At 39.7% G+C, this 26,179-nt stretch overlaps 3 protein-coding genes, 1 long non-coding RNA gene and 1 pseudogene across 13 annotated transcripts; 2 read left to right on the forward strand and 3 right to left on the reverse strand.

Annotated features, from left to right (window-relative positions):
- The first annotated feature begins 149 nt into the window (after positions 1 to 149).
- Positions 150 to 5,150, forward strand: LOC127785206 (phospholipase A(1) LCAT3). Its single transcript, XM_052312638.1, has 11 exons — positions 150 to 627; positions 732 to 823; positions 1,414 to 1,541; positions 1,669 to 1,804; positions 1,892 to 1,943; positions 2,048 to 2,148; positions 2,631 to 2,807; positions 3,424 to 3,581; positions 3,962 to 4,016; positions 4,108 to 4,161; positions 4,703 to 5,150. The coding sequence occupies exons 1-11, from the start codon at positions 336 to 338 to the stop codon at positions 4,871 to 4,873; spliced, it is 1,416 nt and encodes a 471-aa protein (XP_052168598.1). The 5' UTR covers positions 150 to 335; the 3' UTR covers positions 4,874 to 5,150.
- Positions 5,151 to 6,073: 923 nt separating this feature from the next.
- Positions 6,074 to 10,281, reverse strand: LOC127785208 (uncharacterized). Its single transcript, XM_052312639.1, has 11 exons — positions 10,059 to 10,281; positions 9,494 to 9,588; positions 8,875 to 8,932; positions 8,561 to 8,755; positions 8,199 to 8,275; positions 7,841 to 7,923; positions 7,522 to 7,573; positions 7,256 to 7,324; positions 7,092 to 7,178; positions 6,930 to 6,994; positions 6,074 to 6,543 (listed from the first exon to the last, which is right to left on the reverse strand). Exons 1-11 carry the CDS (start codon positions 10,177 to 10,179, stop codon positions 6,396 to 6,398), a joined length of 1,050 nt encoding a protein of 349 aa, XP_052168599.1. The 5' UTR covers positions 10,180 to 10,281; the 3' UTR covers positions 6,074 to 6,395.
- Positions 10,282 to 12,519: 2,238 nt separating this feature from the next.
- On the reverse strand, positions 12,520 to 13,450 carry LOC127783823 (ervatamin-B-like; annotated as a pseudogene).
- Positions 13,451 to 14,089: 639 nt separating this feature from the next.
- On the forward strand, positions 14,090 to 24,454 carry LOC127784530 (uncharacterized). 10 transcript variants are annotated; one of them, XR_008019543.1, is made up of 9 exons: positions 14,090 to 14,228; positions 14,350 to 14,518; positions 16,135 to 16,326; positions 16,842 to 16,920; positions 21,152 to 22,026; positions 22,160 to 22,558; positions 22,923 to 22,969; positions 23,061 to 23,352; positions 23,492 to 24,454. It is a non-coding gene; the product is annotated as an uncharacterized LOC127784530 (long non-coding RNA). The 10 variants fall into 10 exon arrangements; XR_008019538.1 differs by having other exon boundaries at positions 21,152 to 21,697; positions 21,962 to 22,026; positions 22,923 to 23,352; XR_008019535.1 differs by having other exon boundaries at positions 16,839 to 16,920; positions 22,923 to 23,352.
- On the reverse strand, positions 15,157 to 21,224 carry LOC127784529 (protein FLOWERING LOCUS T-like). The gene is made up of 5 exons (XM_052311857.1): positions 21,027 to 21,224; positions 19,944 to 20,005; positions 18,399 to 18,439; positions 16,102 to 16,318; positions 15,157 to 15,414 (listed from the first exon to the last, which is right to left on the reverse strand). The coding sequence occupies exons 1-5, from the start codon at positions 21,222 to 21,224 to the stop codon at positions 15,396 to 15,398; spliced, it is 537 nt and encodes a 178-aa protein (XP_052167817.1). The 3' UTR covers positions 15,157 to 15,395.
- Positions 24,455 to 26,179: the final 1,725 nt, after the last annotated feature.

Consider the following 26,179-nt stretch of genomic DNA (forward strand, 5'->3'; position numbering starts at 1 on the left):
CATCGACACAAAGAATGTTTTACTAGCCACGTGCCGAAGCCGTCGATGGCCGCGGGGGGCAAAACGGCGAGGCGACAGCCGCCGTCCGATGAGAATCCGACGGCCAGGGTGCCGCCGTCAGCTGCCTCCACCCGCCGCGAGCGGTTTGACCGTGCGGTGACGGTGGTGAGGCCGCCAGCCACGTCGGCGGCGGCGGCGACCGGCGGCTCACTTCGAGAAGCGTCTCGCCTCCTCCTCCTCCTCCTCACCATTAATACCCCCCCACCCACGCCGCGCGCGCGCCTCGCCCTCGTGCTCCATGCGCGCCACGCCGCGAGGGCGAGGCCACCGTCGCCATGGCCGTGCTGGGAGTGGGCGCCGCCGTCAGGCTGCGGCTCCGCGTGCTCGGCCGCCACCTCCGCCTCCGCGGGCGCAGGCGCACGCGGCGGCGGCGGGGAGGTGGTGGGGTGGAGGATGAGGAGGAAGGAGGGAGGGAGGCGGTGGTGCTGGTGTCCGGGATGGGCGGGTCGGTGCTGCACGCGCGGCGGCGGTCGAACCCCAGGTTCGACCTCCGCGTCTGGGTGCGCATCCTCCGCGCCAACGCCGACTTCAGGAAGTACCTCTGGTCGCTCTACAACCCCGACACCGGTGGGTCGCGCGCGCGCGCTCGTAGTGTTCGACGAAACGTTTGTGTGGAGTTGGGGTGCGCGGTTTGTTTGAACGAGAGTGATTCGGTTTGCTGTTGTGCGCAGGGTACGTGGAGCCGTTGGACGACGATGTGGAGATCGTGGTGCCGGAGGACGACCACGGCCTGTTCGCCATCGACATTCTCGATCCTTCCTGGGTGAGCTAGCTTCTGGGTGTTAGTTCAGTGAAGAACACTAGAAAGAGGGTTTGTCTTTTCTTGCTTTGTAAGAATGGTATATTTGCGAGGGTATTAGTTCTTCCGCCTTTACTTGAGCGACGGTCATTCGTTTTTTTTAAATTGTTAACCACGCCACATTTGGTGTGTAATACTGGTAATTGGTGTCACTGGTGCCGTATCAAAAGTACATATAGGTTAAGTGAAGCCGTAGTAAGTACTAACAGCTAGACCGTGCGAAAATATTTAGTAAGTGGTAGCATGCCCCCGTATCATGCCTATGGGTATATTCATGAGCACTAGCAATTGGTGATTTGATGCTGCTGCTTCGTGATTTCTTTTTGTACTCATTTCTTATGTTGACATTGAAGTGGAGGAGCGTGTGCTTTTAAGAAAAAGCCATTGATATTTGCTTCTCAGATTTCATGGGATAGATAGAATCTAAAAAGCAGATATTTGTCTGTGTAGTGCAACAATACTGATGTGTTAAATCACCTTCCTTCTTCAACTAGTCACACTCAAAGACCATAATGTTTCTGATTTGATTTTTCCTCTATCTTCTGTAAACTCAGTTTGTGGAGATTCTCCATCTGTCTATGGTGTATCACTTTCATGATATGATTGATATGCTTGTTGACTGTGGATACAAGAAAGGAACCACACTTTTTGGATATGGTTATGATTTTCGCCAAAGTAACAGGTACGATCTATGTGGGCTCATTTCCATAGTCTCGAGTCTTAACTCAATAGCATCAAAAAATAAATTAGTTTGAACATTTTACTGCTGAGCAAACACAAGGTGCTGTAATTATGGGTTTATCTGGCAGGATAGACAAAGTGATGGTTGGTTTGCGAGCAAAACTTGAGACAGCTTATAAGGCTTCTGGTGGGAAAAAGGTTAATATAATATCGCATTCTATGGGTGGACTGCTAGTGAGCTGCTTCATGTCTATGAACCGTGATGTGAGTTTTCATGATTAGAACAGTCTGTTGCTTACTAACAATCGTATTCTGTATTCAATATGTTTTCTCTTTTCTCCATTTTTCTAGATATTTGCGAAATATGTGAACAAATGGATTTGTATTGCATGTCCATTTCAAGGTAATATATATTTTGACATTCTGCACTTATAGTTGCTCTATTCTTGCGTTGATGACCTTTGATAAAATCTGTGTTCTATGTTTTTTGGTTTTACATCTTGGCAGGTGCCCCAGGATGCATCAATGATTCTCTGCTAACTGGGCTACAATTTGTTTATGGGTTTGAAAGCTTCTTTTTTGTTTCTAGATGGGTGATGCATCAACTGGTAAATTCTTGACTATTTCATATTCTGCTAGCTGAGTTTGTGTATGCTTACTACTGTAAATCTTGTTATTACATTCTATATAAAAACAACCACCGTGTGCTTTTCATCTCCTACCTACAGTAGGGGGGTCCCTATTGGAAATATATTTTAACAAAAAAAATGCATGTATATTCACATATATTCAAAGGATGAGGAATGGAGCTCTAGAATAACTAAACTGCTAATGAAGGGCTACACAATGATGGTCCTCTGCAAGCCTGCAAGGATTTTTTTTATTGTGTTGGTTAAGTTATTTGTTTGGTAGCATAATGCTATTACTCCTGCTCTTGGTTGCTAATGTTTAGTCATTATTTTACACTGACCAAAATCAAAATCAACTATCATTTTGAAGTTTTCATTCGCTCAAGCATGTCCATATAGCTTCTTACAGTTCTCGAAATGAATTATGTTTACCCTTCTAAGTTGGTCTGTCACGTGTGCAGCTTGTTGAATGCCCATCCATCTACGAAATGCTGCCAAATCCACATTTCAAGTGGAAGAAAGCACCAGTTGTTCAGGTTTGGAGAAAGAACCCTGAAAAGGATGGAATAGCGGAGTTAGTTCTGTATGAAGCTACCGATTGTTTATCTCTGTTTCAAGAAGCTTTAAGGAACAATGAGGTAGTCACTCTCTGCTTCTAATTTGTAAATACTTTTAAAGCATAAGAAATTTGCACCGCACTAAGCGTTACTATCAAAAGTTGAAAAATCTTTTACATACAGATGAGAACTACTTTGTGCACTAACTGGAACTAAATCATCACACCATCCTTTAGTTGAGAGGGAAATACCCAGATAGTATGCAGAAGGCAAAAGCACGTTGGCAGTTGGTATTACTCATGAAAAACATAGTAATGCTGTCTACTCCATTGATTTGACAATGTTAAAATGGTTTATAGATTGGTGGCTCACTTCGAACGATTGGAGATAATGTTTACTGCATGTGAACCTTTTTTTATGCGGAACTGCCTATGTATTAACATTCTGTGTGTACCCACATCTGGGAGAACTTTTGTCCTGCCCATAAAACCATTAGTCGATAACTCGTTGCCTTACAAATACCATGTATTGTTTGACCTAAAAAATGTAATAAAAATATTTAGAGCTTGTCTCATCATTGCATCAAGTTTGGATACTAACATAGCCATGGTATATCCTTTTATGTGGTGATAGTGCTGTGTTCTGTTAATTGTATTTGAGTGAAACTTGTTTATTCTATTTATCTTTTCTATCCTAGCTCAAGTATAATGGGAAGACAATTGCACTGCCATTCAATATGTCAGTCTTCAAGTGGGCCACTGAGACCTGCCGAATTCTTGAGGATGCTGAATTACCAGATACTGTGAGCTTTTATAATATATATGGGACATCTTACGATACTCCATATGATGTTTGGTGAGTATTTTTGAAGACTGCTAATTCTAACATCATGTTGTCCTTCATGCTATTCTTAGTAGGCAACCAATCTAGATTCCCATTTTTATCGGTTTGCGACTCTCAACCTACAAACCAAGATATAAATAGTTCTAACAGTATCCATTACTTGAGCTAATTATCTGCTTAGCCAATATAATTGAATAGGAGTGCATGGAAAGCAGGATCCGTTACAGCCTTTGGTTGATAGAGTTCTCTTTTCTTGTTCCAATGTCCAATTGTGTGCATACTTCAAGATTCTTGTTGAATAGTTGATAAGTTATTAATCTAATAACAGATTTATTCCGATTTGACTTATCTAGCTTTGGCTTTGCTGTAATTATGTTCTTTCTGATTTGCAGTTACGGCTCTGAAAGCTCCCCAATTGGAGATCTGTCAGAAGTGTGCCACACAATGGTGCTGAACTTAATCAATTAAAAAATATCGTTTTTTTAGTTGTGTGATATTGCTTTTACTAAAATATTATGCTGGTCCATCTTATTTTCAGCCAGTGTACACTTATGTGGATGGAGATGGCACAGTTCCTATTGAGTCAACTATGGTAATCGCTCTTTTCTGTCATATAATAGATTTCAGCTGTCTAGTTTCCTTTCTGTAATGTTATTCAACAAAACCCAGTTCACAGTATTACTCTTCATTATGCATCGAGAAATTACTCACTTGTTGCTTAATGATTTAGTAGGAAAGCAGAACATTACATAATGCCTTTCATAAACTTTGGATGTTAAACCTAGTTGGTTATGACTAAATAAAGTGCCTTAATTTTGTAAAGCCTAGCAAACGTACGATCACAAGATCATCTTCAATGGCATATCAAACATTCTTTTGAAGACAAAAGGCATTGCACTATGACCCGCAATTTAGTGGCACTCTTTCGGATTTCTTCAGTACCGCTTGATCCTCGAGTGTTTTGAATTCAAGGGCAACTCGTTCAATGCTAAGCTTTGCCATTTACAGTTTAGGATACACCATACATACTTTTCCTTCCCCTTAAACTATAGCATCTGCCATGTTGCCTCATGAAAACAATCTGGGACACACAATATGTCACATGGCTCACATTGTTTTTTTGTTGTCGGCAGGCTGATGGATTTGCAGCCAAGGAAAGAGTTGGCATCGAGGCCGACCACCGAGGGCTGCTTTGCGACGAGAATGTGTTTGAGCTTCTGAAGAAATGGCTCGGCGTGAAGGAAGAAAGCACACGGCGGCGTCGGTTGTCCAAGTCCAAAGTGACAGACTTTGCACCATCATAATGAAAGTACTAATCAAGTCAAGGTGCTCAAAACAAAACCATCACAATCTCTTCAAGGCAGCCATTATTTTTTGGGCTCTTCACTTGAAGAGAAGATGAATATAGCGAAACACTTGTGTTTAAAATGTTACTTGTTATTCCGGAAGGGGAAGATGATATGAACCCTACCATTCGTAGCTGAAAATTGTGACACTTTGTGACGTTGTGACGGTTATTTAATTTGCATCCAGTAACGGAGCAAAACTTAAAGGAAATAAATAAATCGTATTATTTACAAAGCATGTCATGGTTGCAAATTTGTTTAGCAATTTCCATATGGTGTAGTTGCAGCCTGTGCTCTGTAGAACTTTTCATTTTCCCGGTTTCAACCATGCAGTGCTCGAGGACTCAAAGGCAATGCAGGATGGAACAAATATAAATCTTTGAAGGGGGTTTAGTGAGAGAACAATTAATTTCCACCATGGCGGAGTAAAATTCTTGGGTTTAAAGCGGGCTTGTTAGATAGACACCAACTTCAAATTTAATTTTGAGTGCCTTGGAAACGGTCCTGCATCTCATGACGGAGTGCAGATGCAGATGTACGAGAAGGATTTGGGGTTTGATATCAACTTGGATCTCCACAATCAAATCGATCTAGTAAATTGGAGTAACCATGCGACGGTTCACGACCGAGTGTTGGTTGGACTTGGACCTGGCTTCCACCCCGGGAGTGCAAAAAAGGCTTGCGCAGCCTTATCCTCCAGATTTCTTGAGAAATATGGAAAGACCAAACTAGCGGGTGTTCAGACACCGGCAACATACCTAGTTGCCAAGATCAAAAGGAAGCAAAACCATAGACCTTGGCAAGAGCAAGGGCCCTCTCTAGTCTTGTTACTTAGGGTTTGTGTTTTTCCTTCTTTGTAAATAACCCGTTTATACTATACGGTTTTTCTCCTGCTCTATTCAATGAAATTGGCATAGTAAGTACCGGTTCATTAAATAAAATAACTTGAGCACTTTGGGTCATCTTCTATTGCTGTAGTTTTACTTTGGATCACCCCTAGGGCCTAGTCCAATCTTTTTTTACTTTGCACTAGCTAACTTTATATTTGTTATATTTTGGATCACCTCAACTCTCTTCACTAGCCATGCCCATTCTATACTCTGGCTGGCACAATGTTGAAACTGACTGCCTGAAATACTCTGTACATCAGAGCCTCCATAGAAATCTCTCTGAACCATTTGCATTCCAACATCATGTCATCCAGGCAAGAAACCTTGACAAATACTATTATTACTCCGTGTTTACAAAACAATAGTAAAATCAGCCATGATACACGTATACTTTTACATTATGCAGTGAACCTATGCTAGCTCTTAACCCTATCTTGGTTATCTGGCGGTAATAAAATATCACACATCATCACAGTTCACACCAAACCTTGCCCATATGTACCAGGCTACCAGCTATCACACTGTACATAGTAAAACATTTTCAGTTACAGCACAAGTGTCAAGTGTGTGCTGCAGATAGAAGCCTACTACTACCTTGAGGTAGTAGCAGCCAACGAGGAGACCTCCTTGTTGGTGGAGGCTGGCTCATCGTCTCCGGCGCCGGCAACTCGCGTCGCGGCCTCCTCGTCCGTCGCGCCGGCGACCTGCGCCGTCTCCTCCGCCACCTTCTTGGAGCCCCTGCTTGCAAGAGTTTTCTCAGTGATGAGTAGCGATATCGTCACAGCTGATTGCTACTCCCTCCATCCCAAAATAAATCGATGTCTTATGTGTAGGTTTGTGGCCAGAAAATAATTTATTTTAGGATGAATGAAGTACGTATCTTGAGGAATTTTACTTCCTTTGGAAAAGTATCTTGAGATACCTAAATTTTACACTACATTTTTTATACTTTTAGATATTTAGTACTTATTAGAGATACCAAATTTTAACTAAAAAATATCGTATCTCTAGGTACCTTCTTAAGGATGGTAAAAAAATTTTGACATAAGTTAAGGATGGTAAAATTACACATGTATCTTATGTGCATGTTCAGAAGGAATGGCAGATGAAGAATGAAGGCTTACTTGTATGAGTAGATGACAAGGCCAGCTGCCGTGCCAGCAAAAGCAACGAAATACATCCAATCAACCTGCAAATGCTCAAAATTTGATTAAACAAGATCAATTCGAATTTTAAGATTTAGTATTGGCATGACTGTATGGGGGGAGGAATTGTTGTTCAGAGACCTTCTCATGGTAAGCGAATATACGGATTAGAACAGCCCACATGTCCGAGGTCAAAAGGGAGAGATTGAGCATAGTTGCACCACATATCTGAAATTATTGGAGTAAATTTAGTAACATGCAATATTCAGAAATGCTGTGAATTTTCCCACAATCATGGCCTGTACCTTCAATATAATCGGTACTGTTGAGTAGAACAAGAACATTGCTACCGCAAATCCAATGAAAGGTAGAATCTGAAGGAAAAAAAAGGGTCCATGAATACGAAGCATGGTTAATTGATTATGTAATAGAACATATTCTTCATGCTTATTAGATTGTACACACAAGAATTAAAATAATCTAGAACTGAAACACTAATTTATCAATTAAAATATTTGGACCATATAAATTGCCTCGAGTACCATGTATGAAAGGAAGGAGATCGACTTACCGCACCAGCATTCCATTCGGTTGACCGAAGTTCTTGTCGTTCAAGTATGCTGCTGTAGCAGTGTTAAGGAAATGGGATATAGAAGCATATTTTCTTGCTATGCCAAATATAAATCAGGTAATACAAAGTACAAAATAGTTACAGATGGGTTGGTAGAAACATGTCCCAGTTTCACTGGTTCATTGTTTTGGTCTCGTTGCTATTCAAGTAATTTCCCTTGTTTTAACTTCTAGTAACATGGAGAGGCATTCTTATAATATTCTTAGTTTAATCAAACTACAGTGGAAACAAGTCATCACTTAACTAATCCAAAGGATACATTTGTATACCACTTATAACTGCTCCAAAAACGCCCAGCATTGCCATCACCTCAATTCTGCTGCTTTTCTTGACAAAGTACTCCTGAAATGTTGTAGGCAAAACATGCAAGGTTCTTCATGTGCTACCTAATTTAGTTTTATGCTTAATCCGATGGGCTGTCAAGGCTAATATTTGAAGTGGTAATTATCATATCTCAAAGAACATGTTTTTTGCCGGGTCGGCCGAAAGATTTGGTCGACCAATTTCATGAAAATCTCAAAGAACATGTGAAAAATCTAGAACTGGGAGTTCTCCCCTGTGTTCTGAAAAGAAATGGAAAATAAATAGTAATAAACGAACTATAGATTTGCTATTACCTCGGTAACATTACTGACAGCATAAAGCATGGCCCCAGCAATGACAAACAAATCACCTTTCAAGGGGTTGGGTCCTTCTGCAAGACACTCCATTGTGTAAGGTCAACATGATTTACTTGTTATTTCTTTTACTGACAAGTGCAAAATACTGTATTTTCTTTATAATCTATTTGCCACATTTCAGAAGAGCTTTGTGCCTTTGTGCTGAGAATCAAGTACACATTGCAAAGACTACATGAAACAGAGCAATGCAGCACCAAAATAAAACGCAGAAACTGAACAGATAACGGCATGCCAAGCAGATGTATATAAGTGTATAATTGTGTGAGTTGAGTAAACTTTCATTGGAATCATGTTCTTACTTGCTCTATCAGAGGCATGGACATCAGAAAATACTACCAATATAATGCCAGCCACACAAATCACAACACCGATGAACTTCCTCAATCCATACTTTGTCTTCAAGAAGACCCAAGTGAGGAGAATGACACACGGGATCGCCCAGCAATCGATGAGCATCACACTCGTTAAGGATGTATACTGATAAGCCTTCACAACTGTGTGAACAAATACAAGTCAAGTTTAGAATCTTCACATGAAGTTACTAACTAAAAAGAAGCTCCAATCTCAGTAAGAAATTCAGATTACATCATTTTCACTAATGGTAGACATTTACCAATATAGTTAGCTTCTACATCAACGATGCCAAGGATCAAGAAGTAGTACCATTTAATCTGCAGAAACAAAATGCAGAAAACATTTCAAGCTCCATGCTGATAAAAATATTCAGATTGCTGCATTGCAATATAATACCGTGGTGACAACGAAACAGCCTCAGAAACTTTTTTTTTTAGAGAAGGGTATTTTTTACCGGGCCTCTACATCCAATCGGATATATGCAGCCTTTTTAAATTAGGAACTTAGCCTATCAAACAGCCTCAGCAACTTGCGAAGAACATAATCAGAATAAGCATAAATATGTTTGGTAACAAAGTGACTTGTCATTGGTCCTGGCTTGGGGATAAGATACGCTAAATACGCAACGTACATGCATCAATCATACGAAAAAAAGAGGAACAGCACAACTCAAAATAATGGTCCTAGGGAATAATAATCTGAAGGTCAGGCCAGGGCACAGGACATGTGTTGTTAAACACCATAATAGCTTATTGACCTTTGGTTTCACCATTTCCAGTCTCCAGATATCAAAATCATAACCGAATTTTGATCTAAAAAATAGCCAAAATTGCATCCAAACATTTCTTTTCAGGGCAAAACGCAGCAGGCAGACATACCGTCAGGTGTTGCCCTCTGTAGATCAGTATCCCACCATAAACAAGCGCAAGAAGGACGTAATTCAGCAGAGACTGCGAAGTTGGCGCGTTGACGCCTGAAAACAATGCGCAGGATTCAATCTCATAATCAGAACTTCGTAACCCACCATTCACAACTCTCTATATCTGAACATGGCATGGTTTGTAACAACATAATAATTTTCAAAGATTATGAAATTCGAAACATGGTCATTCATCTACCAAGAAAATGAAAAAAAAAAGAACCAAAATGACCACGTATAATACAAGCCAATTGCACGAATACATTCTGAACCAAAAGCTCATCAAAACTGAAACTGCAACTCATCAAGAACCCAACTATTTTCAGATTTCAGATTGCATGAATACATTCTGAACCAAAAGCTCATCAAAACTGAAACTGCAACTCATCAAGAACCCAGCTATTTTCAGAGTTCAGATTTCAGATAGATCGATACCATCATACCAACATCCAGTTGTTAGTTTCAAACAAAAGCCCTATCGAGCGAATACGCGAACATCATGCGGCGGCGGCGGCAAGCCGTACCTCGGCGGGCGAGCTCGGAGGAGGAGAAGCCGGTGGAGGTGATGAGCAGCGAGACGAACTGCCCCAGCGCGAGCCCCACGAACACCTCCCGCCGCAGCCACCTCGCCGCCGCCGGCGCCATTGATCCCTCTCCCTCTCCTCCCCTCGGAGACTTCTCCTCGCCGTGGACAGTGGACACCAACGTCGCCGTCGTCCTCTCCACTGGACTCACGCCAAGCCAACAAGCTAATGACTTTCCAAAACAAAAATGGTTAACTACTTGGCCTATATATACGGCGCTTCGTTGCCGTCGTTGCAGTGTGGGCCCCGCCGCCGCTAAGCCGGCCGGTGTAGGCTAATTGCTCATTTTAATTACTGTTCCTTCTATGACGGCATTAACTTTTTTAATTACCATTCGTCTTATTAAAAAATTATATAATAATATCATTTATTTTATTTTAACTTGATTTATCATCAAATATTCTTTAAGCATGGTATAAATATTTTTATATTTAAAAAAAAATTTAAATAACACGAATGATTAAACGTTAGTAAAAAAAATAACATCGTCATACATTTTTTTTTAAATGGAGGGAGTATCTATTTCGCTGCCCCCTTGCATTGTGCAGCTGTGTAAACTGTAAAGCAAGATATTTTTCCATGCATTTGATTTGAGCCAAAGACATACTATATTTATTTTTTAATGTATAACGTTGTTGATTTTTTAATCAACATTTGACTATTTATCTTATTTAAAATCCTTGGGCAAATATAAAAATATTTAAATCATGCTTAAAAAATATTTGATAATAAATTAAGTCACAATAAAAATAAATAATAGTTACTTTCTTTTGAATAAGGCGAATGATCGAACGTATCTCAAAAGGTCAATGACGTCATACATTAAAAAATAAATAAAGTATCAAATATGAACCGAATTTGAAGTGAATTCAAACTTTTTTCGCATTTCAGAAACAGGCTGATCATGTCATGCCAGCGCTCAGGTTTAAGCTTTGAACGGGGTGGATTGGGTTTTGGCAGAAGACTCTCTAGCTCTCACCATCAACCTGGATTGGGTTTTTTTCTTAATTAAATTGATATCAAATTCTCCTTTTTATATCTCACAGTATTTTAAAACTTTCTTATAGCATTGTCACAACTCACAAGATATAGATTTATATGCTATAATGGGAAGCTATTGCTATCTAAAGTGAGATCATGGCATCATCTACATGTTTAATTAGGCCCTTAATTAAGGTGATATTGTTATGCACGTATGCTCTTGTGTACGTGTGATTATCCAAGGAGGAAATAATCTTCAGCCACAGAAGATTTTTGAGAAAGAAAAATTGTAAGTTAGTATATCTATTTCAAGGAACCAAATAGTTGACTTTGTGCTAGTTGTGCATTATTTATTACAACATTTCTATGGACATTTGCTTGTTCTTGCAAGTCAACAAATTAAAAAGGAGAAAAAAAGAAATGGACATTGCAATCAGTTCGTTGTATCTTGGAATAGGACTAGTGCATGACGGCCACTCTCATGTGACATCACACTCATGTATATTTGTGTTCAGTCAACTTGTGATAATATCATTTCCGAAAAGATAAGATGTGATTATAATTTATAACCTCTCTTAAGTCTCTAGAACATAGCTGTAAACAAGAACATCCTTTTTTCTAGTTTGCACTAGTTAAAGTAATTATAAAGTTTGTCCATTCAGAATTTTTAAATCTCTAGGTCGTTTATTAGAATTTTAAAACATTTCCCCCTATTTTTAGGGAGAAGAGAGAAGTAGATCCCAATTGCTTAGCTCATTTGAAAAGAAAAAAAAACATGTAGAGAACAAATGACATCTCAACTAGAGTAGTTATTTTTACAGTGAAATTAGTCCATCCAGGTTCGAGTCTACAACTCTACAGTTAATTATTTTGTAATGGTAGTCCTTACCCGTAAACAAAACGTTGAAGTGATTTCGTCAATTTCATGTATTACCTCGGTAACAAAAAAATATAATAGATTACATGTATTTATACTTTATTTTCTTAAAAAAATCCCTGTAAAATTACCTACCAATTTTTATCTATTTTATTTACATGGGCCTAAATTGGACATGGTCCAACGGGTATAACGTAAAGGAATAAGTTCATCTGATGTCTTTTAACTTGTCAACGAATCCGATTTTCGTCCTTCAACCGAAAACCAAATACAACGGGTCCCTCATCTATCAAAACCAGTGCAGATGAGGTCCCTCGGCGGTTTGGATGGTGGTTTTGGCTGACGTGGCGCTTACGTGGCTAATTTGACTCGGTCTTCATCTGACGTAGCATTGACGTGACGCTTACGTGGCAATTCGATCCGAAAAATAATAAATCTTATGGGACCCACATGTCAGTTTGAATGAATTAAAAAATGGTGGGTAGCATTCTCACCCCTCCTCTCTCCCCATCTCTCCCCTTTCCTCTCTCTAGCGCCACGGGGTCACGGGGAGGTCCGGCGGCGGCGGCCGACGACGCGGGGGAAGGGTGGGGCGTCAGTGGCGGGAGTGTTGGGGGACTCGCCGTAGCCCACCACGGTGACGTCGTGGTTGACGTCGGCAGACAGCGGTGCACGGCCCCGTGTAGACACCGCTGCCGTAGAGCTGGAACATGAAGTTGCCGGCGTCGACGGTGACGGACACCGGCTGCGCCGCCACAGCCCTCGCCAGGTCGGGCTCGCTGCTGGTGTCACGTTCCGGTAGCCAGCGATGCTGACCGCGCTCTGGTTCAGCTTCGCCGCCTGGCACGCGCCGTTCGCGGCGTGGTACGGCTAGCTCGCCTCCGTGGTGACTGGTGAGGCCGTGGTTGCCGACGATGAACTCGAACAGCTCATGTAGCCGCCGCCGCACCCCCACAGCCTCGTCGTCGCAGTCTACGAGCTCCTGCTCTGACAGCGACACCAGCTCGCCGTTCTTGTTGATCCCCTCTATCGCCGCCACGGCGGAGAACGCCCAGCAAGAACCTGCATCCACACAACACCCAGATTTCTATCGATTAATCTCCAACATTTTTACAGGTTTGAATCTTTCTTTACCATGCTATTGCTCACACACCACAATCTTCTTGGTACTCCACTTCCACCACTGCTCCTTTCTTCCTCCAATCTACGCTCTTCGGCAGAATATCATCACTGCTCTCTCCAGGCATTGCTCTGAGGAATTGCGACATGAGGTCTGAACCCCAGCATCTTGGCTCTGAACTCCTCGTTCGTCAGGTCGGCGAACGTACTTCTTGTCAGCCAGCTTGTAGCCATTGCACATGGAGTTGAACTTCTCAAAAAGCTCAATGTTGCTCCTGTACACCTCGAACCTCCTCTGCTTCTCGTCGGCAGTCGTGCAGCTCCCGGCACCGCGCTCGCATGAGCTCCAGCTCATCGGAGACGGGCGGCGCCGCGGCCCCGATCTCCTCCACGAGCCCCCGCGCGGGGTCCGCGCCGACGCCGTGAGCGAAGACCCAGCGCTCCCGCCGTCGACGCCCTGCCCACTGCCCTTCTCCCGCGTCGCCGGCCGCCGCCGTCGGACCTCCCCGTGGCCCCGTGGTGCCTGGAGGGAGGAGAGGGGAGAGATGGTGAGAGAGGAGGAAGAAGAGGAGGGGTGACAATGATATGTGGGGCCATGTGGGCCCCACCATTTTTTAATTCATTCTTTTGGTGAAACTGACATGTGGGTCCCATGAGTTTTATTATTTTTCGGATCGAATTGTCACGTAAGCGCCACGTCAATGCTACGTCAGATGAAGACCGAGTCAAATTAGCCACGTAAGCGCCACGTCAACCAAAACCACCATCCAAACGGCCGAGGGACCTCATCTGCACTGGTTTTGATAGTTGAGGGACCCGTTGTATCTGGTTTTTCGGTTGAAGGACGAAATTAGAATTCGTTGACAGGTTAAGGGACCTTAAATGAACTTATTCCTAACGTAAAGTCCTCTTCTTTAATGCTTATATTAGGACTGGCCCATATTAGCCCAATGAGAGCCCAGATGACTCATGGGCTCGTGGCCCGTGCAGCGCGGTCACCGCCGCAAGGTTTCTCTCCTCCGCGAGGCCGCGACCTGACGCCGCCGCCGCCGGCGGCCGCCGCCTCGTCGTCGATGAGCTCGCCATGGCGCCCTGCCGAACCCTATCTACGCCGCCGCGGTAGCAGGGTTCAGGTTTGGCGGCAGGCTACCCCCTTCTCACTGTCGCACGACGACAGACGACTCCTCCCTCCTCCCCACCTCGCCGTCGTCGTCGTCGACGACTTTGCTCTTCCTCCGTCTAACCAAATCCCAGATTCTGCAGGGCCGCAGGCGCGGACTAGGCGAAGAAGGGCCGTCCCCCGTTCATGGCGCTGCCGCGCGAGCGTCCCATTCCCCACTTTCTCGCCGGTCGCGATGAGCAGTAGGCCAGAGTCTGAAATGTGTTCGTCTCAGCCGGCTCAATCGTTCGGCGGGCGCTGACGGTATGCTCTTACCATGATCCCCTCTCATTTGTTCTAGGGATGCAAGTGGGTGATCTCACTACCCGCATAAAAATTCACTCGCTAGTTCATTTCTTACATGATAGTATAAATTTCGGAAGGAAAAATGAACTAGAAGTGAGATAAGCGGGCAAAATAATCTCGCTTGCCCGCCCCACTTGCATCACTAATTTGTTTATTGTGGCCTCCGCGAGACTCTGTGGTGACTGATTGATTGGTGTTGGTATTAGTAATCTCGCTGCATTGTGGCTATTATCTGAAATTAGGGGACCTAACACTGAGCATTACTTTTCTCATTGATATCCCCATTGCATTGCGTTTATCCATGTGTGGATGCATCCAATTATTGCTATCTGTAGGAAACTAGAAATGGTTCTTCATCTCTGGGGTTTATTCCTTTGATTCAATGTATTTGGATATATTAGCCTTTCTTCCATTCATTATACTTTAAATCAGGCCCTGGCACCTGTATCTTTTAGAAATGTTATGGTATATATGGTTTTGTATGCCATATAAACGAGTTTCAACTTGGTTTTTTGTGACCCTTTAGAAAAAAAGAATGAGAAAAAAAATGTCCACAATTAGATGCTGCGAGTAAAAAGAATTCAGATTTGCATATATGTATGTGCTAATTTGTGTTCATTTTAAAGTAGAGAACACCAACTGTTGCACTATTCCTCATAATTACTGATATGAACATCAGCATTAATAGGTGACTATGAAGATATTGGACTTCTAATTTATTTCATACAATACAAGTCAATTACTAGACTACTTGATTGTCAACTGCTATATATATGCTGTTAACTGCGTTTTGTGCATTATATTTTGTAATCTTGAATGATGTTGCATCCAGCCTTCAACTTGGTCCCTGAAACCTATTAACAAAGAATAGAAAAAAAGAATTAGTAAATGATGGCTTTTCTCCTAAAAACAGCATGCCTAGTTTGTTATTGTTTTGGTGTCTAGGTCTTGGCTTCTTGCATATATGAATAGGGGGGAATAAACATGCCATCTTTGTAATCTAATGTATTGTTTGTTTCTTTTGAAACACCGGAAGTGTATATAGTGAGTAGAATAATTGTTCAGCATTAAAAAGGATGCGAGAAGGCTTATTTCTGTTGACAAAATTGCCATGGTAATTAAAACTACATATGTGCACTTATGTCATGGAAAGCTTGCTCATTATCATGAACAGGGTAAAGTAAGCGCACCCGTGTCCTAAAAAGGTACTAAGCTAGGAACTTAAGTTGATATTCTACTCTGAATTCACTATTCTGGGAAGAAACGTGTATTACTAATAAACCTATTTTGTATCTTCCAGATATATGCAATGAGCTTTAGCGATCCTCAGAATCTTTTCTCTAGAGCATCTTTGGAAATCTTATGCTTGTGTTAGAGTAGATGCCACGTCTAAGTCTATGAATTTTCAATCAAAAATGTCATGGTTATGTTTTGAGAGGGGGTGTATGAGTCTATCTGGCTCCTGTGATTTCATGACTACCAATATATGAATATTTATTGTTTTAGTCTCTCTTTAAGTAAAATATTAAATTTGTTCCTACCTTCTGCCACCAACACCACTCTCCTTCTGGCAGTTGAAGTATAATGCAGCAACAGGTGGTCCAAGATTGTAAAATGCAGAGAAATCTCTGACGTTGAAATTTTGCCGCCATCCTGGAGCATAAACTGTTTGTCGTGCTTCCTGTTTGAATAGCACAAAAACAAGCCGATGAATTCCGGCCGGTGGCCGTGGAGCTTCGTACGGAACTATTTCATTGCCTGAAACGGTGTGTATTCTTTATTAGATTTGTTTTGTTGTGGTTCATATTATCAAGGTGAATGTTAGCTTTCACCACATCACTCTACAGACTACATGTTCCTTGATAGTGTGGTATAGATTGTCCTATAGTTCAGTCATTCAGTGACATTACTGCCCACCCTTCAGTCCTGTGCCACTTGCTGCCAATTAAAGCAAATAAACAATACCCTGTGGTACATGTTGTTTCACGAAATATCATTATGGTTAGAAGTATTGCAACCAATTGCACATCCTGAATATCTGTCATGGCTTCCACATGAAAATAAATATTAAAGTTGAAATCCCACTAGTGAAAATGCATATATAAAAAAAAGAGGTGAACCATTTTTATTATGTGACCATTAAGTGTGAGTGTGTGACTAATAAAAAATAGTAAATGCCTGAGTTCTAGTATATTATGTGACTTACATTTATTTTTTTTCAATATTCATAAAACTAGATTTGATGTTTAAATAATCACTTGCAATCTTGATAATTTAGCAGAAAAGAGTGTGCCTCTCTGATATCCTTGGGATGAGCCAGATGAGAGGATCAGGCGTGCTTCATGTCTGCACTACCGAAGGTATGCTTATAAGTTATAACTCCAGCATTGCAGCTTGGCTCCAAAGAAGTCTGTAATTTGTAATGCTACTAGTGTTTTTTGTGGGAAAACAGTAGTGCTGTTTTTGAACTATTATTATTTTCAGTTGCTAACATGATTATTCCTAGTTGGCAGCTTCTTTAGGGAGGCACAGAGGGCATGCGATAACTTTACACCTTGGTTTTCCTTAAAACTCCAGAAACGATAGTATTATGTTTTCACTTGGAAATGAAAGATCTCATGTTTGAAAAATCTGAAGTATGTCACACAGATTAGGTGTGTGTATTTCTGTGGGGCCCCACACAACAGAACCATTGGTCAACCATAGGCAGGTAATACCATAATAGCCACATATACTAATTTCATCAGTGGGCCCCACAGATGATCTGAGGTACTCAACTTGAGGTGCTGTTGGGCAGATAACAACCGTCCAACTGCTTAACCTGCATCAAAAATAGGTGCAGTCATACATTAGAGCGGGGCCCATCCCCCTCTCCCTAAGTTGCTTTACATTTGATTCACAGGTATGCATATTTAAGATGACTGTATATAGTTTAGTAGTCAGTAGATCAATCGCAGACTTACTTTAAAATTAGGGACCTAATGTTTTTTTCTTAATTTTTGCAATGTCACCTTAAATCCAAAAGAACAACAAGTGTAGGGATATAGAACTAGATTTTCCAATTAAAGAAAAGGAATCTCGGTATGTGATAGTCTGATAGATGACCTACTAAATGCACCTTTAATGAAAATGCCATTGATTTTCAGTGTATATGACATCTAAAATAATTATTGACTTGATCCTTGTCTTGTTAGCTTAGTACAGGAGATGCATTGATTGTCTCAAGCTCCCTATACTTTCTTTGCAAAATTTGACTGTGTAATCATGGTCGATAGTAACATAAACTATGAAGACCAATGCATTCTTTTGAATCATTCCTTAGCATTTTTATCATGTCTTTTACTTTTGCATATGTAACACCCTCGTAGATTTCTACCTTGACACCCCAAACACCAGCCTACTATACAAATAAAATTCATCAAGTTTCATACAGTAAACTTGTTTACTTAAAATCTTGGAAATATATGCACTAACATAATTTTAGCAAAACAATTATTTCATGGAAGTATTAAGGTATTTGGTATTTTGGTTGGATCAAACCAACGATATTTCCAAACAGTTATATTAGTTATAGTAGTATTTCCATAGTTACTCCTGTCTCTATCATCATTTATTTTTCCAACTTGACATAGATTTTACTAACCACGTGGTTATTCCATTGCCAAGGGTACTTGTGAAATGTTTACAACCATATACAACAATAAATATCATGATTTCTGTTTGAAACAAATGGCAAATATTGGAAGTGATTTTGCTGTTTGTATAATAAAAATGTTTGCTGATCTGTACATGCAATTACTCAACATTGGAGGTTATGTAGGAGTAAGATGTTACCCACCAAAACGTGCATCTATTGCCTCTGGGATGTCTGTCACCAACCTGTAGAAAAATAACAAGAAGAAAGAAACAAGACCCTAGCTTTAGCTCTTTGATTAGGCTCAGAAGTAAGAACTGCTTGTAAAGGACACAAATAATAAGATACTATGATAAGTTATATGTTAATTAAAGAAACTTCATGTATGGTCAAATTGGAAATCTTTACTCTTATGAAAAACGCAAATCTATGTAAGGAGATATGAGTTGCAGAAACATGGATTAGATTAGATAATCAATATATAATATTTTAGATATATTATGGTACCACATTGTTAGTAGTACACAGCAAGCAAGAATTTGCCCGATCAACTGAAAAAAAAAAATTCAGTGTTGCAAATGACCATCATGTTACATCAGATCATCCTTTGAAAGTTTAATTAAGATTAGTTACTCATAAGTTTGTTTGGTGGTAAAGGGCACAGTTCTTCTATATTAATATGCCATAGCAAGGCTCTTAATACATCTTCTAGATTAGTTAGCTTCTAATTATATTCAAAATCATAAATTTCCCAGTTACAAATTTTGATATTAGCTCCAGCACTTGTTTATAAACATAATAAGAATGATATTACAATTCTTATTTATAATGATATTAGTATTCAAAATCCATGATACTAGTATTCCCAGTTACAAATTATACAAAATCCATTAGTCTTGTTTATAAACATAATAAGAAAAACATAAATTTCAATTTAACACGCATTAATGTTATTTACTTATTTTAGCCATATGTGACATTACCTGTAAGCATTAGCTCCAGCACATGTTTCTTTTTTAAGGTATCTTTAAATTCTAGCCATTTTTTCCCTGTAACCGTATAATTGCATGCATGCATGCTATCTACATGAAGTCCTTCATGCTGATATCATAAATAATGCCGTCAATTAATGTTTTTTCATAGTTTATCATCTTATGTTGATATGTTAATTGATTGTAGCACCCAATAATGATGTCCTTAGAGTTACTCAGGATCATGACTGGTTTCTCCTTACTTTATCTATGAAGAAATTAATAGGCAAACTTCCAGAGTACCTTCTCCATGAGAAGTTGGTAAGGTGCCTTCTTAAATACTAGAAAGTATAAACTATTAAGATAATATGAAATAGTTTGAAGTATTGGCAATTTTATTTTGAAGCTACATAATAGTGCCAATTTAAGAACTAATGATTGATGATAAGAAATGACAATCTGAACAAAGAGACTTAGGTTGAGGGAATTATGGTGATGAAAAGAATTAAGTTATCACAGAAATTGTACTTTCTTACCCAATAGCATATAGAACAAGAGTTCTTCAGCTGTTGATGGTTGGATAAGAAACACCCCCCTCCTTTTCGAGAGGGCTGCATTCCAATCCTGCAGGTTATCTAGGTAAGGTGTTCTTGAACTATAAACATAACAATAGTGTGGCAAGTAGCACTCATTGGTTTCTTGCAAAATGTGGCTTTGTTGAGTTTTTAGGAAGGCATTATGCAACTCTTTGCTTGTATAATAAATTCAATAAGCTCACCAATGCAAATATTCCCTGTATTCTGGTTTGCTTGGACTTGGCGCATCAGGATCCACCATAACCTTATAAAAGGAAAACCTTTTATTTTAGCATTTAGACATAGATATCAAGGACTAGTTGCATGCCTTATAGAGGACCTAGGGCATAGCTCAATAAAGCAAACAGAAAAAAAGAGAGACAAAAAGGTATTCTGGAGACCATAAAAAATAAAAACCATATAAGTTTTCACCCTCTCCATGCTAATTATGTGAGGTTTTGTGATAAAATTAAAGTTGTAGAGTGCCTATTAGTGGTTAGAGCAGCACTGTGCAGGGAAGTGGGATCAGCTTAGTATCTTACAGTCTTACTTTTCTACAGTGAGTTCAGGCTGGATATTTTAGTGCGTGATATTTCATGGATAATTTGAAATGTGTGGCAGTGTCTATTGTTGTGGAAAGGATGCTGATATGAGAAAGTATGCCAAATTACCAACTTTAATACAGCAGAGATTCAATTTCTCACTTTAAGTAAATCAGACATGACAGGGCCTTATCCTATCCAATATTCCTGTACCACAGTGTACAAACAAGACAGGGGTGCACAAGTATATTCTAAAGTAGATTGTACCATATGTGTACTTGATCATTACCAAAAGGTTACAATATGATTACTTTTTTAGCAAATACCAGCTGGCATTATGATTTAGTTTTCCTGCCACTACAATATTCTGTGAAACCTAATAAGCTATATCCCTCATATTTCTATTATCGACAGTACCTATGGATCTGTTGAATAATCTATACTTGTGCAAGTTAGATGGCCTTTTCTGGTGAAGCACTAATTAGATCTGTGCATTATTTCTTTAAAACGTAGGGTGCCTGGAGTAACAAACATGTTTCATTAATTAGTGTGCATATGCATGAGTCACTCCATAAGAAATTATCTAATATTCTAGAAAATAAATATTACCTCTTCTGACACGAGAGAAATCTTTTTAACTTGAAGCTTTGTTTGGATCAAAAGTCATTTTCACCTTACCTAACAGAATGGTTCAAAAGACCTGTACACTACTCTGATCATGATCCTACAAATTATGACACTTACAAGTGTGTAGAGCTTCGTTTGGTCACGACCTTCAATCTCAACATGTGGTGCAGTGAAAACAGCAGATGATCGTACTCCAGTTCCATTTGTAATCTCCTTCTCACCATAATTAATCCTCATTGCAGCTGACTTTATGAAAGGATCCAACACATCGCCAATTACCTGGCTCAATGCCAAAGGATCCCTACCTCGTGACATAATTTTATTGATCCTTGGTGAGAAGGGAATTGGGAAATATTCAATAAGGTGGAAGGGCTAGCTAACAAATTTTCTGTGGGAAAGAACAGAGCGGTTCGATGTAAATTTATATTAGGAGTGAAGCATCCACTTTATGTTCACAACATTCCATTGAGCACTATGAGCAAATGGAATCTTGCTTTTTATATAATATTTATTTCCCTTATAGTTGCTTCTGTATTGCATATGGTCTTTGTGATTGATATCTATGGTCAGTTTTTCATGCATATATTCCCCAAAGATCTGGAGGTATGTTTAAAGCTCCAAGAGTTAGCCTCCCCTGCATGGCGCCTTGCCTGGGCTAGGCCAAAGGTTTACGATGAGTCATTTCGTGTTCAATGATACTTCTCTGAGTGGTGAGCACTCAGCTGGAGAGAGAATCTTTTGATCGACATCACAATGCAAGAGTATGAAACCTGGGGAGGTAGAGGCAGGTCATTAGCAATCTTCTTTCTTCTTTTATTTGCTTTTCCTTGACTGTAACGGGAGTATCTAGTACTTCATCCTTCATCCTTTGGTGAAAAACTGCTATCTGGACCTGTTCTACATGACCCTTGCATACTTAACTAAATATAATGATAAAGGCCCTACAAAATTTTCAATAAAATTTTAGCAATTGCTCGTCAAGTTTCTCATATAAATGAGATAAATACGATTCTTACAAGAGTCTCTTTCGACAAAATTGTAACATTTTTCAGTGCAGAGGAAAAAGATTAATGCATGTCTGGGAACAAGTTATTCACTGTGGACACTTCTGTTACAGGTAAGAATTACACATTAGTTTGCCATAATTCCATATTTTACCCAGTGCTGATAAATTTTCTACCATAGCAATGTTATTCTGTGGTATGTCTTCCTGTTTCTGTTTTATACATTCATAATGTATTCATATGCAGGCATGCAGGTACAACTTTCCTTGTCCACTAAATACAGCTGTACAGGATCATTCGGACCAAACAGGAACAGGAAAAGCATCTGCCTTGTTCGAGTTGCAGCATCATTGTCTTGATATCATGAGAATGAGGCCACATTCCATTTTCCTTGCAGCACTTAAAATCCAGTTGCACACAGAAGTTTCACCTTTGATGCTACAAACGGGCATTGGACTTTTCGAAGGACGGAGGATGGATACCATCACACTATGGGGTTGTGTTCAAGAACACCACATGTAGCTGCCTTTGCTCTCCATTCAAAAACATCACATGCGACTGCCTCGGCTCTCCACATAAACATCAATGTCGAGAATGCCATGAAGAATCCATGCAGATTTTAATATTTTTCAGCTGGGAATACAGGTAAGGACCACTGGCTCTTCATTTTGCACCTTTTACTTTTGCATAGGCTTCAGAATAAGTACTCCGTACTGTGCCATACCTTTTTTTGGCACCCTTTTTTTCTGGTCAACATGTAATGGCCTATTTGGAATAAATGAATCCACAGAAAAATTTACAGATAACAATATAAAACTCCGTTATTCTTACCCATTTACATCTCTTCATCCAAATGGGCCTTAAGGATCATTCATGATAACAAAGCATCATCAGTTTTAGAATAAAAGTAACTTCATGTAGGACAGATTGTGTTTTGACATTTGGATAACTGTTTGGCACGTGTACTTAAAGGCTGACTGACGACATGCTATAATATTGCAATACACAGTGAGGCAAGGAATATACTCGACATCCAAAAATCTTGTTGGAATAAAGGTACAGTCTTCAGATCAGATGAGCATCTCCACCAGGGCACTGCATGGCTGCAACCAGAAAAGCTGAAAGATTAACTTTGAATTGTTGAAAGCTCTTGCATGTCAGTCACAAAAGGGGGGAAAAGGCACCAAGGAATTTCCCCGCACTGCAAACAACCTACACCCAGCTTCTGTGGATGAACTCGTGCCATGCCAGTATGCCACCGTCCCTGCTGCCTCAGGCCCCTCTAGATTGTTCGTGGACCAGCTGGAAACTGTGCTAAAGCTGATCTGATCTCCAGGTGAGAGCTGAATCTATTCTGATGGGGAGCAATCTTATCATTTTGACAGCATGCATCTGAAGGTGCTAGTGGATAAGTGGAAGCTTACTGAATACTCTTTTCTGTAAGTTCTTTTTTTCCTTTTTAGCAGCAAATGCTATGGCGTGCTTTCGATGAGCTTACAGATTTTAACTTTTCTATTGATTCACTTGTTTCACTGGTTTCTCAGGCAAAATTGACCAGTGATGAATCTCTTATCACAGGTGATACATGACAAGCTTCGTTGCTGCAGAAGAATGCAGGGTCAGGTGACCTGGAAAGATTGATGAGAAGAATTTGAGAATCTTGTACAGCAAATTGGATGGAGATAAGGTGAATGGCTGCGGTCCACTTCAAAGGTGAACTGGGACCAGCCGTGCATACAGAAACAACGTCTCTCATTTGTCCCGGTGCCTGCATAAACAATGTGAGCGTGAACGTCAAAGTGAAGCTCAACACAGTTCTTCTGATACTCTCTCTTGTTGGTCCATATTATAAGGTGTTCTGTTTTTCATAAGTCAAACTTCTCCAACATTGATCAAGTTTATGAAAAAAACACATCAATCTACAACATTAGATTAGTTTATTAAATCCACCTTAAAAAGGTTTTGATGGTGTATTGGAAGTATGTATTATACTACCTCTGTTTTAGATTATAAGACGTTTTGACTTTGGTCAAAGTTAAACTGTTTCAAGTTTGACTAAGTTTGTAGAAAAAAATAATAACATTTTTAACCCAAGATAAATTTATTATGAAAATATATTCACTTATTGATTTAATAAAACTAATTTGGTATTATAAATATTACTATATTTGTCTATAAACTTAGTCAAACTTAAAATAGTTTGACTTTAACCAAAGTCAAAACGTTTTATAATCTGAAATGGAGGGAGTAGATGTTAATGTATTTTTTTTTTGTATAAACACCTTACAGTACAGGATGGATAGAATACATTTGTTCTTATTGATGGATTGATTATTCGTTCCATGGATGTGTGAATTGGGTCCAGTTAGTTTGCAGTTCTAATTAGATGGCAAAGATAGAAGCATAAAGTGGCCCAAACCCAATTTTCAGACAGCACCATGGGCGGCTCGACTGGCCCAACGAGTAGAGTAATCTGGGTTAAAAAAAAAACAACTTTTAAAACCAGTTTATAAATTCCAATTGCATATTGAGAGCCTTTTTTTTACACAATATACTCTTGAGAGCATGATTGGAACCTTGGATAATCCATTTGGTCTTCGTTCCCTAATCTGTACGCTAATCATGCAATTAAGAGAGAGACTCAAAGCGAATGTGCTATCATTCGGAGACATGGCCACTAACTAAAGGCCGTTTGCCGTTACTAAACTACTACTAATGCAAGTACATATCCAGATATCCTTCTGGTACACCAGCACACGCATCATCTGAACATAATAATTTGATAATGACCATCTTATATATATTTTAAAATAAGGCAATGGTGATAGGTACACCCAAACCGTACCAGCTCCCTCGCAAAATCCACCTGCCTGCACTGCACCAATATGCCTAAGCTGGAAAGCCACATGAACAAACGGAACAAACAATGACCCATTCCTGCTGTGCCGCCGCGGCGAAGCAAGCTAGAAAAGCCGGCGAAACGGCCAAGCAAAACTAGTGCCGCGTCTGGTGCACTCACGCCGTGTTTAGTCTAAAATAATTCTTCAAACTTCCAACTTTTCCAACACATCAAAACTTTCTTACACACACAAACTTTAAACTTTTTCGTCATATCGTTCCAATTTCAACCAAATTTTCAATTTTGGTGTGAACTAAACATAGCCTCAGTTATCAAAACAACTACGTTCCTATAGGTCCCTGTCACTCGGATAGACATTAATTTAGAGTATTAAACATAGACCACTTACAAAACTAATTACATAAATGAGAGCTAATTCGTGTGACATTTTTTTAAACCTAATTAATCCATAATTAGCACATGTTTACTGTAGCATCACGTAGACTAATCATGGATTAATTATGCTCAATAGATTTATCCCGCGAATTAGTCCAGGGCTATGGAATGGGTTTTGTCAATAGTCTACGTTTAATACTTCTAATTAGTGTCCAAATATCTAATTTGACAGGGACTAAAAATTTTTAAGTCCCATCCAAACAGCCCCTAAGTGCACAGTCAATTTTACATGGTAAAAATTTATGACGGTCCATTACAATTTTGTAGTAGCTTGAATAGTAAATGTGTTAGTTTGGTTTGATGCCAAATGATTGGTAATACCTATATTCAAAATGGTACAATTCTAAAACTTTGTTCACCATAATATAAATTTTAGCTCTCAAACTTATCCACTTTCAAAACTACTCTACTATAACATTGGATTTTACCACTATCAATATTTTAGTACGATACTAAACCAAACAAGTTATTTGCCTCATGTTCAAGCCATTGTCTATGTTGCCCGAGGTCTGAGTTCCTCAGGATGTGTAAAAGAAAAACATAAACTAAAAAGAAGGGAGAGGTAGGGAGTGTTTGAGATATGAGAAAGGGAAAGATTAAGTAGATACGTAAAACGAGATAAGTTATCAGCGTATAATTATTAAGTACTCCCTTCGTTTCAGAATATAGCAACCTAGGATCGGGTGAGATGTATTCCAGTAATACGAATCTAGATAGGGGGCATGTCCAGATATATAGTACTAGGACACATCACATCCGGTACTAGGTTGCTATATTCTGGGACGGAGAGAGTATTAATTATTCTAAATTTAAATTGTGGTTAAGATGATTTTTTTAAAACATACTCCCTCCGTCTAAAAAAAGACAAACCCTGAGTTTCCGTGTCCAACGTTTGACTGTCCGTCTTATATAAATTTTTTTTTATAATCAGTATTTTCATTGTTGTTAGATGATAAAACATGATTAATACT

Source organism: Oryza glaberrima, chromosome 9 (assembly GCF_000147395.1).
Source record: "Oryza glaberrima chromosome 9, OglaRS2, whole genome shotgun sequence".
Classification (NCBI taxonomy): Eukaryota; Viridiplantae; Streptophyta; class Magnoliopsida; order Poales; family Poaceae; genus Oryza; species Oryza glaberrima.